Source organism: Arachis duranensis, chromosome 10, assembly GCF_000817695.3.
Source record: "Arachis duranensis cultivar V14167 chromosome 10, aradu.V14167.gnm2.J7QH, whole genome shotgun sequence".
Classification (NCBI taxonomy): Eukaryota; Viridiplantae; Streptophyta; class Magnoliopsida; order Fabales; family Fabaceae; genus Arachis; species Arachis duranensis.
The window spans coordinates 93,747,710-93,760,968 of NC_029781.3; the positions used below are offsets into that span (position 1 = coordinate 93,747,710).

Here is a 13,259-nt window from a genome sequence, read left to right on the forward strand (position 1 = left end):
ACAGACCTTCTTGGCCACCTTCAACTCCTCCACAAGCAGCGTAGTATTCACAAATTGGTCCGCAGACATAGGCCACGCCAGCACCGGCACACCGGCAACCACCGCTTCCATCACCGAGTTCCACCCGCAGTGACTGACAAACGCCCCAACCGCCACGTGTCTGAGTATCACAACTTGCGGGGCCCAACCCCTTATAACTAAACCCCTCCCAGCCATCCTATCCTCAAACCCAGACATGAAATCAACGCACCGATCATCCCCTCCTTCTTTTACCGACCACACAAAGTGGACCCCACTTTTCTCCAAAGCTGAACCAATCGCAACTGTCTGTTCCACCGAAAGCACAACCTGGCTTCCAAAACACAAATACACCACCTCGCGGCGGTTTCGCTTATCAAGCCACGAAACGACGTCGTTTATCGGAACAGAACTAGTTCCTCCTCTTTCTGAGATAAACGACGAGTTCTTTTGGTTTAGGCCTTCCGGATCTGGAAGTAACGGTCCAACCGCCCAAACGCGATCATGGCGAAGCTCCTTCTTTAGGTGTTCAAGATATGGCTTCTCCAACTCGTTGAACGAGTTAATAACGAGTCCCCAACTGGCTATGTTCGCCAGGAACCAATCCCTAAAATGCTCCGAACCGGGGACACCCGATGCATATCTTCGGAACAGCGGCGAGACCTGCCACCAGGGGTATTTTGGGGAATTCGGGAGGGTGTGGAAGGAAACGAGTTCGTTTTGATCGTTAGGGTTTTGGCGGTTGGGGACATGGGCCCAGAGGAAGTATATGGCGGAGAGAGCGAAGGATCCAGAAGGGGAAAAGACGATTCTGCGAATGTTGAGGTGGGTGGCGAGGTTTTGAGTCCAGCCGGAGAACATGTCGGAGATGATGAGTTGAGGAGGGGAAGGGTGGGAGTGGAACCATTGGAGGAGAGGGTTGTAGAGGTTGGAGAAAGAAAGCATGAGGGAAGGCACGGAGGTTGGCATGCCTTTGGAGTTTTCTACGCCCGGAGGGAGGGATGGGTGGGAAGGTAAGGGGAGGACCAAGGGGTGGATGATGGCTGAGAAAGAAGAGAGGAGAGGGTCGAGGAAGGTGAGGTTCTTTGGGGTGGTGAGAATGGTGATGGTGATGGCGGTGTCGGTGGAGGCTAGCTTGTGGGTTAGGTCTAAGAGGGGTATCATGTGGCCCTGTGATGGGAACGGAACCACCAGGATGTGGGGTGGTGGTGGGTTGTTGCCGCTTGGACCGTTCATGGTTGAATTGAGAAGGCCAGAAGGGTGTTTCCCAACTTGGTAAACTAGATCATAATACTAACTAAGAAGAGACAGTGAAGTTGATATGAAGTACGCCGTTTATGAGTCAAAGTGTCAAAGTGTAAAAAATTAAGAACTTAGAAGTCATCCATCGTGGGCGTCGCAAGAGCCAAGGGTAGGTTGGTTGGAAGAAAAAAAAATAAAGAAGAAAAGAAATAAAGAAAGAAAAGAAAAATAAAAAATTTAATAAATTTTTATTTTTTTAAAATATATTTAAATGATAAAAATAAAAAAATATTATAAAAAATAATATTAAAAATAGAAATAATTTAAATTTAATAAATTTTTATTTTTTTAAATATATTTAAATGATAAAAATAAAAAATCTGAATAATAAAATAATACTTCAACCACACCATCCTAGTGCTTAACCAAACTTTGATCTCACATCCGATAGTACAATGCTGTTCTTTGAACAGTTGACTGCCACCATGCGTTACTTTGCTCAGTTTGTTGCATTATTCCAATAGATCAATACTTGATATTGACACATTTTAATTATTCCAATATTTTTTTTGTTTCCCACGGTATCCACCAACCCGACAGGGCAAGGACTAATCCGCCGCGGTACTGAGTTCCATTTAAGGGTTTGTCGTTGGCCAATGGGTTGCTGCATGCACAAGGCGTGATTCGAACTCCCAACACTTGCTTAAGCGGACTAGTGAGCTAACCACTAGACCAACCCAACTTGGTTCAAATCATTATTATTTTTGGATAGAAAAAATAGCTAATATTTTCGGAAGTCAATCAACATTTTAAACGTATATCACGGGAAGCGAGAAAAAAAGTTTAAATAAAAAACTTAAAAAAGTTGGTTAAAATTATCTAATAAATAATTTATTTATTAAGATAGTCTTTGCAATTATATTATCATATAAATTTAACCTACCATTGCATACCTGTCCTTTTCTAAACATGCTGATATGCTATTTTGTATTAAAAAAAAAGTAATCCAAATAGGTCCCAACAAATTTAGCAGTTCTATAGATTTGTCTTTTAAAAAAATTAATTAAGTTTCAAGTTCCTAAAATTACTAGATATATGTCATATAGGTCCCAAAGTCAGGTTGAACCGGTTAACATGATATTCTTTCTCTTACGTGGAGGTTGTAGATGTGATATATCAGGTAAAGAAACACGTGTCACATTCAGGACAGATTAGTCCCTAAACACGTAGCTAAAACGACGTCGTTTTGGGACAACGCCAAACGACGCCGTTTTGAGGGGACAAATCCGTTCCCACCTTTGTTCCCTGGTTCTCAAAACTTCGACTTTCTAAAGTCAAATAGGTTCCCAAAAATTTTGTCATAAGTCAAAAAGGTTCCTGAATTTATAATATATGTATCAAATTGGTCCCCTCGAATTAAGCAACTAGAACCATTATTAGAATCAAATCATGATAAAATTATTCAAAATATGTTAAAATATGTAGTCTCAAGCACATTAAATGGTAGATCTCAAGTATAATTACAGCCAAACAATTAGAATGGAGATCATATTAATACATTGTCTTGTGGTCATGGTAACACAAGTCCAAGAAAAATTCCTATAGGTCAAAGAAACAGATCAAGTCAATGTCTATTGGGAGAAACTTTTTTACTTCTCCATTAATGTACACAAGTATCCCTTTGTTGTCTCTAACAAAAATTTCACTATAATAAAATACAGGTACCATGTCTTTACTCATCTAAATACCAAAAAATAAAATTCTGTCACAAGTTAACCAAGCAACTAACACAATACAACAACATCATAATAGAATAAAAAATTCAAATACCTATATTATTTTTGTTATTATCAAATATATATCCGTAACCACTTCACATCTCTCACTTAAGCTACACCTACAATAAACTGTCTTTGATTTATTCTAAACATACATCACATGCACGTTCATCATACTTCACTCTTTATTGCCAATTTAATACAGCAAAAACTAACTTAACTTATCTCGAACAATGGCGATATACATGACACACCACCACCAAGCAGTCTCTGTTCACACTGTCAAAGCACCATACGAACTTGGATAAACGTTAATGGAGGTGAAGAATATGAAGGATTAGGTTGTAAAATCTAGGTGAGGGTTTGGGATACTTGTAATCTTACAAAGAGAAATGGAGAGAATACATTTTTTTTATATAAGGTACCTATTAACGAATTCAATTGTTTAACTGTAATTATACTTGAGATCTGTCATTTCATGCGCTTGAGCCTACATATTTTGACATACTTTGGATAATTTCATCATGATTTGATTCTAATTATGGTTCTAGTTGCTTAATTTGAGGGGACCAATTTGATATATATACTATAAATTCAGGGACCTTTTTGAATTATAACGAGTTTTGGGGACCTATTTGACTTTAGAAAGTCGAAGTTTTAAGAACCAGAGAACAAAGTTGGGGACGAATATGTCCCCTCAAAATGATGTCGTTTTGTGTTGTCCCAAAACGACGTCGTTTTAGTCACGTGTTCAGGGACTAATCTGTCCTGAGTGTGACACGTGTTGCTTTACCTGACACGTCACACCTACAACCTCCACGTAAGAGAGAGAGTGTCGTGTTAACCGGTTCAACCTGACTTAGGAACTTATATGGCAAATATCTAGTAATCTTAGGGACTTGAGACCTAGTTAATTTTTTTAGGGGACAAATCTGTCCGACCGCCAAATCTTTAAAAACCTATTTGGGTTAATACTCTTAAAAAAAAGTATTGGACATGATGCTAGTATGATACTTTATCAAAGACAATAAACTAATCAAGTCATGAACATGTTTCTATCTCATGGAGATTACTGAGGCCATCATGTTAAACGTAGAAGTTTACAGTTTAGCTAAGAGTGATGTCAACGGTCAAGCAAACAGCATCAAACAAAATATAAAGTCGAACAACCTTTGACAGATATGATGTCAAGTAAACCTTTTGACTAAATTTCAATAGTGGTCTTTAAGATTTAAAGACTTTCACCGTTAAATTCAAAATTTACTATATCTAAAATCTAATTCTAAGCACTATATTAATTTTTGGACCCTTTTTAACATTGAGCCAATAAATGAAATACTAAGCTGGCTCTGACTTGCCACGTACGTCGTTCTGTTTTAAATTTTAAACAAAGCAAAAATAAAATTGTTTTGGAGAATGAGTGGAAATAGAACATTTTGTACATCATATAAATTTTTCTTCATCTTCTCAGTGTTACCTTGTTTAAACGCCAAAACAAACGTCTTCTCAGTGTTACCTTGTTTAAACGCCAAAACAAAACAACGTTGTATAACCCCGTATCTAACGTGACGAGACAGAGTTCGCTCAGCATTTAGTTTGCTGATTTAGTATTAGAAAGGATCCAGGGACTATTATAATGCTCAAAACTAGATTTCGGAGACCAATATAAAAATTTTTGAATGAGATACTAAAATGATAAAAGTCGTGAATCTAATGAGCTACTTTCGGATTTAATCTAAACCTTTCATATGACGAGGCCGGAAAATCTAACGACCGAATACTTTAACAATTCTATAAGGAGGTTCCCTTCTTTGCTTCTAGTTTTTGATAGATTGACCTCTTCTGATGGATCCACGCCTTATTATATATAAGTGATTGAAATCATAAATGTAATTCAAAATCATCTGCAATGTCAATGTAGACATCTAAAGCGAATGGATCAATGTAACTCATCAACACAATAATCCTGAAAATACTAAAGAAATATCTATATGCATCCACAAGGACCTCAAGTTTCTCATATCTTTACTACTTAACAATAACATAAGGCTAGAAGATTCCTGTTCCAGTTAGCCTGACGTAACAAACACGATAATCCCTTCTTTTTTTTTTTTTTTCTTTCTTTTCTTTTATCCTAAACTGAGTGTGTCCACACAAGTAGGCATCATCTGCACATATAAGAGTTTCTCACCGATCTGTGCAAGTCTTGACAATCATGTGTGAAAAGCAAGAAGCCACAGCGCAGCAAAATCCTGGGTTTAAAACCTAATATACTGTGCTTGATCACCAAAGTTTGTTTTTGAGCCAGAAAAGGACGAAGACAACTCCGAAAACAATAGCAACAGGAGCCCACTTCCGAATTAGAGCCTACAATGGAGATTTGATTTCAAATTATAATTTTATCTATACTCAATGATCTAAAAAAAGAGAAAAACAATGGGTTAAGATATATACCAAAACCAGCACCATGAGAAAAGTTTTACATAATCAAAGGCAATAATGCAATTGAGGAACAGTTCAAAACTAAAAGTTCCAAATTTATAACAGAACAATTTAACATCTGTATATCCCACCTAACAGTAAAGAACTATCATCTAAAGAAAAGGGTCTTAAACTCTGATCAGTATTATTATATTTCAGCAAGATAGCTCAAATGCTCTATTACAAAATCTGAGCATACTGCAAGATTCTATAAAATTTATAAAACCACTCAGTTTAAAACCAGGAAGATAGCATCAGAAACCTAACATGCATCAAAGTCTACAGTACGAAAATCATCAAATATCATGCATGATTCTCAAAAACAAAATATGACCAACCTGTCGATTTAAATCTCTAGCCTTATCAGCATACATGCGGGATTCTGATGATAAACGACTGGACATTTGGCTGACCTCTGCATGATGAAATTATCACATGGAATTAAAAACAGCATATATATCATAAAGTACAAACATACACATATGAAAAGGATATATGAGAAAATCACATATAAGGAAAGGAATAAGAGTAGAACTATGAAATTTTAGCAGGGATTTTTGAGAAAAATCACAAGCAGTGGAAGCCAAATAAAACTAATTTAGTGTTTGTATCATTGATTATGTCATCTCTATTACTTCCCCAGTCAAGGGTCTTACAACACATTCTACTATAAATCTAAAAGACTTTTAAACCAGGCTTAGCATACCAATAAGATCAACTGAGAATAGAGAAAAATATCTGTGAAATGCCAATCATTTGGACATTCGTAATAAGTATCACAATTTACGGTCAGAAAAGATCATCTGACAGCTCCAAAGAAGTGGCTTCATTAAATAAATATATAATTGAAAAAATTTAACCACGTAGAAAGCCTAGCTACATTTGACGAACATATAATAAAGGCCCCAACTTTCATATTATAGTCAACAAAACAAGGCTCGTAATGTAAATTTAGTTACCCAGATGTAGCAGACCAAGCAATTCAAAGATAAAAAGCTAACATTAAAATTAAACTAAGAAATATCTTACGGTCCAATTGTTCGCCAACACCAAGAACTTCCTGCACATTTCGAGTCATTATCTGGTGGACTTCATAGAGTTCATCATTCAACTTTGAAATATTGCGCTGTGTATGAGTATCCTGGTAAAGTTTCTTTGTTTTCTGTATAAATGTGTCTGTTCACATTTAAAAAGAAAGGGCAAAAAAAAAGGGGAACGTAAACACCAGAGTAGTAAGAAAGAAGTACAAATGATACATGACATGATAGAAACAGATATCTACCAAACTTAATGAAGGCATAAGGTCTGGCAGCAGTTTCAATTTGAGACCCATTAACACGCTCAAACTCGTTCCTTAGCTCTTCAAGATATTGAAAAGCTAGTTTCTTAGGGTATGCACGATCACACATTGTCAAGTAACATACACGTCCTTCTATTATATAACTAAAGATCTGTCAAGGCCAACTTTGGGTATGAAATTATTCCGAACGAAGTTCACATAAATTATAAACAAATATAACTAACATGAAAATCCTATTATAAATAAAACAGACTCCAGCTTATTCTAAAGCATCAGACCGAACAATTTGCAGCTATAAAGATAGAAATAACACGAGTAAAGGAAGTGGTACCAAGCCAAGCAAATCATGTTTGTGAATAGGAAGCCTAATATTATCCCAAAGATAAGAGCATGTTAACCAAAAGCAATATCAAACTACAGATATTTCCATGACCCTAATAAACTACACCTTGCTTGTTATTGTGTCTGATATCATCATTGATAATGATGAAAATTATCAGTGAGAAGCATATTCTTACATTCATTTACAAGATGCATAAGGTAATGTAAAAGCAGAGAGATACAGAATAACCAAAGAACTCCTTACTAATAACCACAGTATAATCATGACATTATCAAATATATAAAGAGAAGGATACTGGAAGACATAAGGGCCAGTTTCAATTGACATCCTCGACGCCTCATTGTGCCCTCTTGAGAGATTCTTAAATAAAGCCTTAACTTGCTGTTTGTAGAATTCAGCATCTTTAAGATCGCGACCATCATCCAGTCCTTCAGCTAGTGGAAGGCCGTCAGTGACACGGGCAATCATAGTCAACTTCACCATCTTTTACAGTCTATACCTTTGTAACAAATCCAAAATACACTGCACCATAAATATGAAAGATGGTCACAAACTAAAGTTGGTTAATGTTAAAGGCTAGAAAAGGGTCCAACAGGGGGGGACGGGTGGCCCTTTTCTTAAGCAAAAACAACTAAATGTTGGAAGAAAAAATTCATCAATTTATAAGAACACTTCTTCCTGAATTGTTTTAGGATTCTATTTTCATGACAATTCAATCAAACTTAAGTTTAAATTAAATAGATAAACAATTAAGTGAAAATAGTTAAAATGATTCTGTTTAATGTGTTAAACACTAAGCATTATAATTAATAAACACAAAATATAAATATAAGAGAATATATAAGTATGTAAGTTTTTCTTTTTCAAAAAAAAATAAAAGAAAAAAGATATGAACAATTGAAATTTTAAAAAGGATGTTGTCTTTCCTCAAACTGACAACCTTTCTGTGAAAGATAGGTCTTTTTTGGCCTAAAATTAGAAGTAACAAATATGTATTGTGTTTTGCATCCTGTTAAACACTAGACACAAAATGATAATTTGATAATAAAGATGGAACCCAAGCACAAATGCAATGCAATACACCAGAGAATGCAACAATCCCCACTGTGATTTGCCGCACTACAAGTTCTCACTCACTACCTCAATTCAAACCAAAAGAGACATGAATTAAACAAATGATACCACTTATTAGTTATTACCACTAGTGATCTAAGAGATATCATGCTAAAAAAATGTGCTACTTCATGAGCTTCACCTAATGGGCTCCATAGAATTTCTGAAAGAGATAGCCCTATAGCGACCTAAGGTCCATTAGATTTGTTCAGTTGTTAGCTTGTTGGCTTAATAACTTACATTTTTGTTACCCAAATAAAGTAATACCCTACTAGATGCTCATTGCAGACTATACACACAAATTCGAAATGATGGAAATGTTAATGAATCAGCAACTACATTTGTAATTTTGGCCCCAAAATTGACATCAGATCCTGGATCTGTCCCTGTTCATAAAGTTAATCCTAAATAAGATACCGCTTATATAATCAAAGCAAGCAGAATCGTTGCAAAAGCTGAATATTCATATTGGATTTAAAAAAAAAGGAAAAGAAATCACGAAACCAATCAAATTAAACAACAATGGTGGTAATTGGAGAGAAAGCACGATTGGTTTTTTTTTTCTTTTGCATACCAGAAAATGTGGTGGAACTGGCTCGAGAGGGAGAGAGACGGAGAGGAAGAGATCGCCGCCGCAAAATGCTAATTCCGACTGGGAATGCGCCGGTGCCACCGCTGCGAGTGTCTTTCTCTTCTCTGTTTGTGGAATTAGGGTCCTCTTTCTTTCTTTCTTTCTTTCTTTCTTTCTACTCTCTCTCTCTTTCTCCGTGACTACTGACTACGTGTCTCAGCCACTCGGGGACTTTTCTTCAATTTTGTGTTCGTTTTTTTGTTTTTTGAGCTTTTTTTTTCTTTTGTTTTCTCGTTTTATAAATTGGGTTTTGGATTCGGCTTTATTTTTTCTATGATTGAGGGTGTCAAAGAAAAAAGTTTAGATTTATAGTTGTGTATGTTGAGTTAAGAAAATAAATAACACATTGATGATAACAAACATGTTAATTGGGCTAATAACCAAGTGAGTTTTTGATAATGTGATTCAAGTGTATAGGCCTAAATCATTTTTGTTGCAGTCCAAACTTTGGAAACCCAATGAATTGAAGCTGCTGAATGGATAATGATCCACTAACCCAATCCATTAGCTTTCAAGCAAAAGAGAAGTTATCCTAAACTAAGTCTCGCCAATGAGCCTTGGTTCTAGTGGCATTTCTTCCCCTTTTCCACCTCAAGGTCTAGAGTTCAAACCCTAGAGGATGCAATTGAAGAAAAATGTGATAAATATGTGAAGAATTTGTGGGTGTGTAATAGTTAAAAATCGAAATAGATACTCTAATAAATCTATTAAAAGAAAAATAGTTATGTAAACCATTAAAGATTGAGAACTCCTACTTCATTACTTGTTACTACGTTATTTCCGTGAACTGTGATGATGATAGATTAGGTCAAGCAGAGAGTGGATACTTAGAAAGTACTACGATATTTAATTAGAGAGTAATTGAAAAGAATGTGAAGAGTGGATAAATATTTATCAAATTTTTCTATACTTTATAATTTAGGCTAAAATAATAAAATATTGAGCAAAACAAGTTTATTCTTTCAAAAAAAGAAAGCGATTTCTTTTGGCGTCTACTCAATTATTACTTTTTGACTAATATCACATCAATTGTGGAACGTGAGATTAAATCCAAAAACTTGCCGTTTCAGCCATTTTGATCACTATTAAGAATAGTTAGTTCTTAGTACTAGGGCTTAAAGATCACTAAAATAATAAAATTGTCAATGTGACTTTTCAAACTACCAAAACAATTAGGGTGGTGAAACCCACCAGCATGTGGAGGGCGTGTACTTGTGTGCAGACTAAATGGTGTGTGGTCCAATATCATGAGTTTCATAACTCAAATGGGTCAAGCCCAATGGCTAGTTAGTTACTTGGGATAGTGACACCCATTAAAACGTGGGGTGCTTATAGACCTTCAGGGTATCTTTTCAAATCTTGATGGATTGTGAAACAATGCTACACAAATTTAAAAATCTCCATACCTACAAAGATCTCCTCATATATACAACCTGATTTGTATCATTTGACAAGCTTCTATATATTATTGCCATAGTTTAATCATCATCATTTTTTCCCATAGCCTCGAAATTTGTTAGCATGAAGAATATATAGTCCCATTTAAACTTTTCTTAAGTTAAGTGACATTCCAAAGAAAATATATCTAAACAAAAATCAACTATGATAGTTATGCGTATAAATAATTTTTTTGTTTCCCATATTTTTAAATTATTTTAACATATATTTTACATATACTTTATATTAATAGTTGATTCGATAACTAATTTTTTATAAACATGTAGTATAAATAGATATTATACTGGTAACAAAAAAAAAATCAAAACTTACAAGATTTAATTTGTATAAATTTATTGTTGCATGATGACTTAAAATAAAGATGGTAACTTGCTCTGTAAATCGGCTTGAAGTCAGGTCATGAGACCCAAATTTTGGTTCATTCTAAAATACGACCCGCTTGCATGGTCCTATCCAAGGTTCTGAAAACCGAATCGGTCATTAAATTATTCTAGCTACTGGTTTATTGGTTTATAGGTTTAACTGGTTTGACTGTAGTTGAACCAAAAAACTGTTTTATAATAAAATAATAAATAAAATATAAATAAACACATTAAAATATAATTATAATCTAATATAAATCTTAAAATATCATCTAAATTAAAAGTACTACAAAAATCAGAATGTTATGATCGCATTCAAATAACAAAAACAACCAATCAAACATAAACATAAGATGCCAACATCCAATTAATTCAAGTTTGTCATCAATCATCAAAATTCGCCATAATTTGTTGTAGATTTGCTTTGTTGATATCATCACCTTCATGTCCACTACTTGGACCAGAAAAATAAAGTGGTGCAGCATAAAATGTACTACTACTACTACCATCACCACCACTACCTTGATCTAAATTAGCATCAATCTCATCTAACAAAATATATAACACATTATCAATAATAATGGTTCATTTGAAGAGAAGGTTCATTTGAAGCAGAATTATTTTCAGCATTATTATTCCTAGGCAGTTCTTGGTTGATTCTCTCATCCATACCTAAACAATACCAACAATCTAATAATGGTTTTTTCCAATTACAATATCACAATAACCCACTCCAACCCAATAATCTCAAGTTCACAACAAACACCATCCAAAATTATTCAAAATTATTCACAACTATTCAACAAACAACAAAATTCAATTCAGTAAACAAAGAAAAATCAATTGAGAAAACAATCATTATTAAACAAAGTTCACAGTTCAGTTCAGTTTAGTAACTTCAGTTTAATCAATTCACACTTCACAGTTCAAAGAAAAATAAAATATCAATAACTCACATATCAGTAATTCAGTATCACTGTATCAGTATATCAGAGACATGCAACAGAGCTTCAGTGACTTCAGTTCACAGAGTTTCACAGAATCAAAAAATTATTCAACCATACTCATTAGGGAGACAGAAACATGCAACAGAGTTTCAGTGACTTCAGTTCACAAAGCTTCACAGAATCAAAAAAAATATTCAACCATACTCATTAGGGAGACAGAGACATGCAACACTACAACAGTTATTCAATCAATGAATCAAACAATGATATCCAAAAATATATTACCTGGAAGGCTGGAAGCTCGAAGACGCCTTCAATAGAGATGGAGGGAGACAGAGACACCGAGTGACCAAGACAAGGAGTAGTGGTGGAGTACCTTCGAACTGAGTGACCAACAGAGCTAACGGCAGCGTGAGTGCGCGACGGAGGCTTCAACGTTTCCACGGTGGCTACACAATAGAAGGGAAGGAAGGTTGCAATGGCTGCTGCGTAATGGAGGGGAAGGGAAAAGAAGAAAAGGTCGCCGACTGCTACTAAGAACCTAACAGAACTTTTCCAAATTTGGGGGCTTTCGGAAGAAGGCGTCGTCCGCTGATGATCTTGAGGTTGGGAGGCGGGTCAGGGGGAGAATGCTTGTGGATAGCCCGCGAATACTCCTTACTTAGGCTTTCCCCCCGGAAGAGCTGATGCTACTTACTAAGAGACTTCCTTTAGTGAGGAGAGAACTATAGGCTTTAGCCCAAAGACAGAGTCAGGGATTTCTTAACAATCTAGGAGTGAGTTGATGGTGGTTGTTCGAAGGACGACGGCGGCGGCACGAGGAGGTGGCTGGACGGACATGAGGGACGACGAGCTTGATGAGATTAGGAGGAGCCCCGCGTGAGAGAGGCGTTCTGAGTTCTGGAAGCTATATCTGGTTGGGGGCTTAGGGCTAACTGAAGACTGAAACAATGAAACGACAACGTTTGGCTGGGCATTCAAAAAAATCAGCCGGGTCACAGTTCGATTCGACCGACCGATTTTCGACCAGTTCACCAGTTCAAATCCGGTTTTTAAAACTTTCAATTTTACTGTTTGTTTGAATCGTTTTTCTCAACGGTTCACGGTTAAACCGGTTTGACTGGCCGGTCCGAACAAGTTTTCAGAACCTTAGTCCTACCCCATTTGGGTTAGTTCGGGCTACACAATACAGGTAAAGTAAAAGATTAGCTTTTTTGGACCGGTGTTATTAGACTCACATTTATGATAATATCCATTCTCAAGAATAACTATACAGATGATATACAATATTGAATTAAATAAGTCATTATTATTTTTGATTTAGAATTAAACGAGAATAAAATGAAATATACTATTTTATTTGAGTTTTAGGATTTAATGGGTGACACACTCAAATGTATATAGTAACTTTAAGGTTCTGGTTCTCAACATATCAAAGCTGACTCTGTAGCTCTTTTTCTATCAAAGAAATTACAATTCGGCCTTATTAAAAATACAGAATATTTTAGTTGAGAAAAATAAAAAAACCAAACTCTTTCAATCATGCTTATAAATTTAGGTATGTTCTCATATTTAAGTATGTCTTT

The 13,259-nt window shown here is 35.5% G+C and overlaps 2 protein-coding genes across 4 annotated transcripts in view; both read right to left on the minus strand.

Moving 5' to 3' along the window:
- LOC107470966 (flavonol 3-O-glucosyltransferase UGT89B1) overlaps positions 1–1,410 on the minus strand; it is a gene marked incomplete in the record, with an annotated part of 2,710 nt that extends 1,300 nt beyond the window's left edge. Inside the window, 1 exon segment of the mRNA XM_016090400.3 lies at positions 1–1,410. Coding sequence (XP_015945886.1) covers positions 1–1,254 — 1,254 coding nt within the window.
- A 3,528-nt stretch (positions 1,411–4,938) lies between these two features.
- LOC107470959 (25.3 kDa vesicle transport protein) lies at positions 4,939–9,051 on the minus strand. 3 transcript variants are annotated; one of them, XM_016090390.3, is made up of 7 exons: positions 8,850–9,051; positions 8,615–8,661; positions 7,458–7,684; positions 6,802–6,962; positions 6,549–6,695; positions 5,858–5,934; positions 4,939–5,405 (listed from the first exon to the last, which is right to left on the minus strand). In XM_016090390.3, exons 3-7 carry the CDS (start codon positions 7,643–7,645, stop codon positions 5,322–5,324), a joined length of 657 nt encoding a protein of 218 aa, XP_015945876.1. In that variant the 5' UTR covers positions 7,646–7,684; positions 8,615–8,661; positions 8,850–9,051; the 3' UTR covers positions 4,939–5,321. The 3 variants fall into 3 exon arrangements, with proteins under 3 accessions (XP_015945876.1, XP_052110802.1, XP_015945875.1); XM_052254842.1 differs by having other exon boundaries at positions 8,516–8,661; XM_016090389.3 differs by lacking the exon at positions 8,615–8,661 and having other exon boundaries at positions 8,850–9,050.
- Between the last annotated feature and the right edge of the window lie 4,208 nt (positions 9,052–13,259).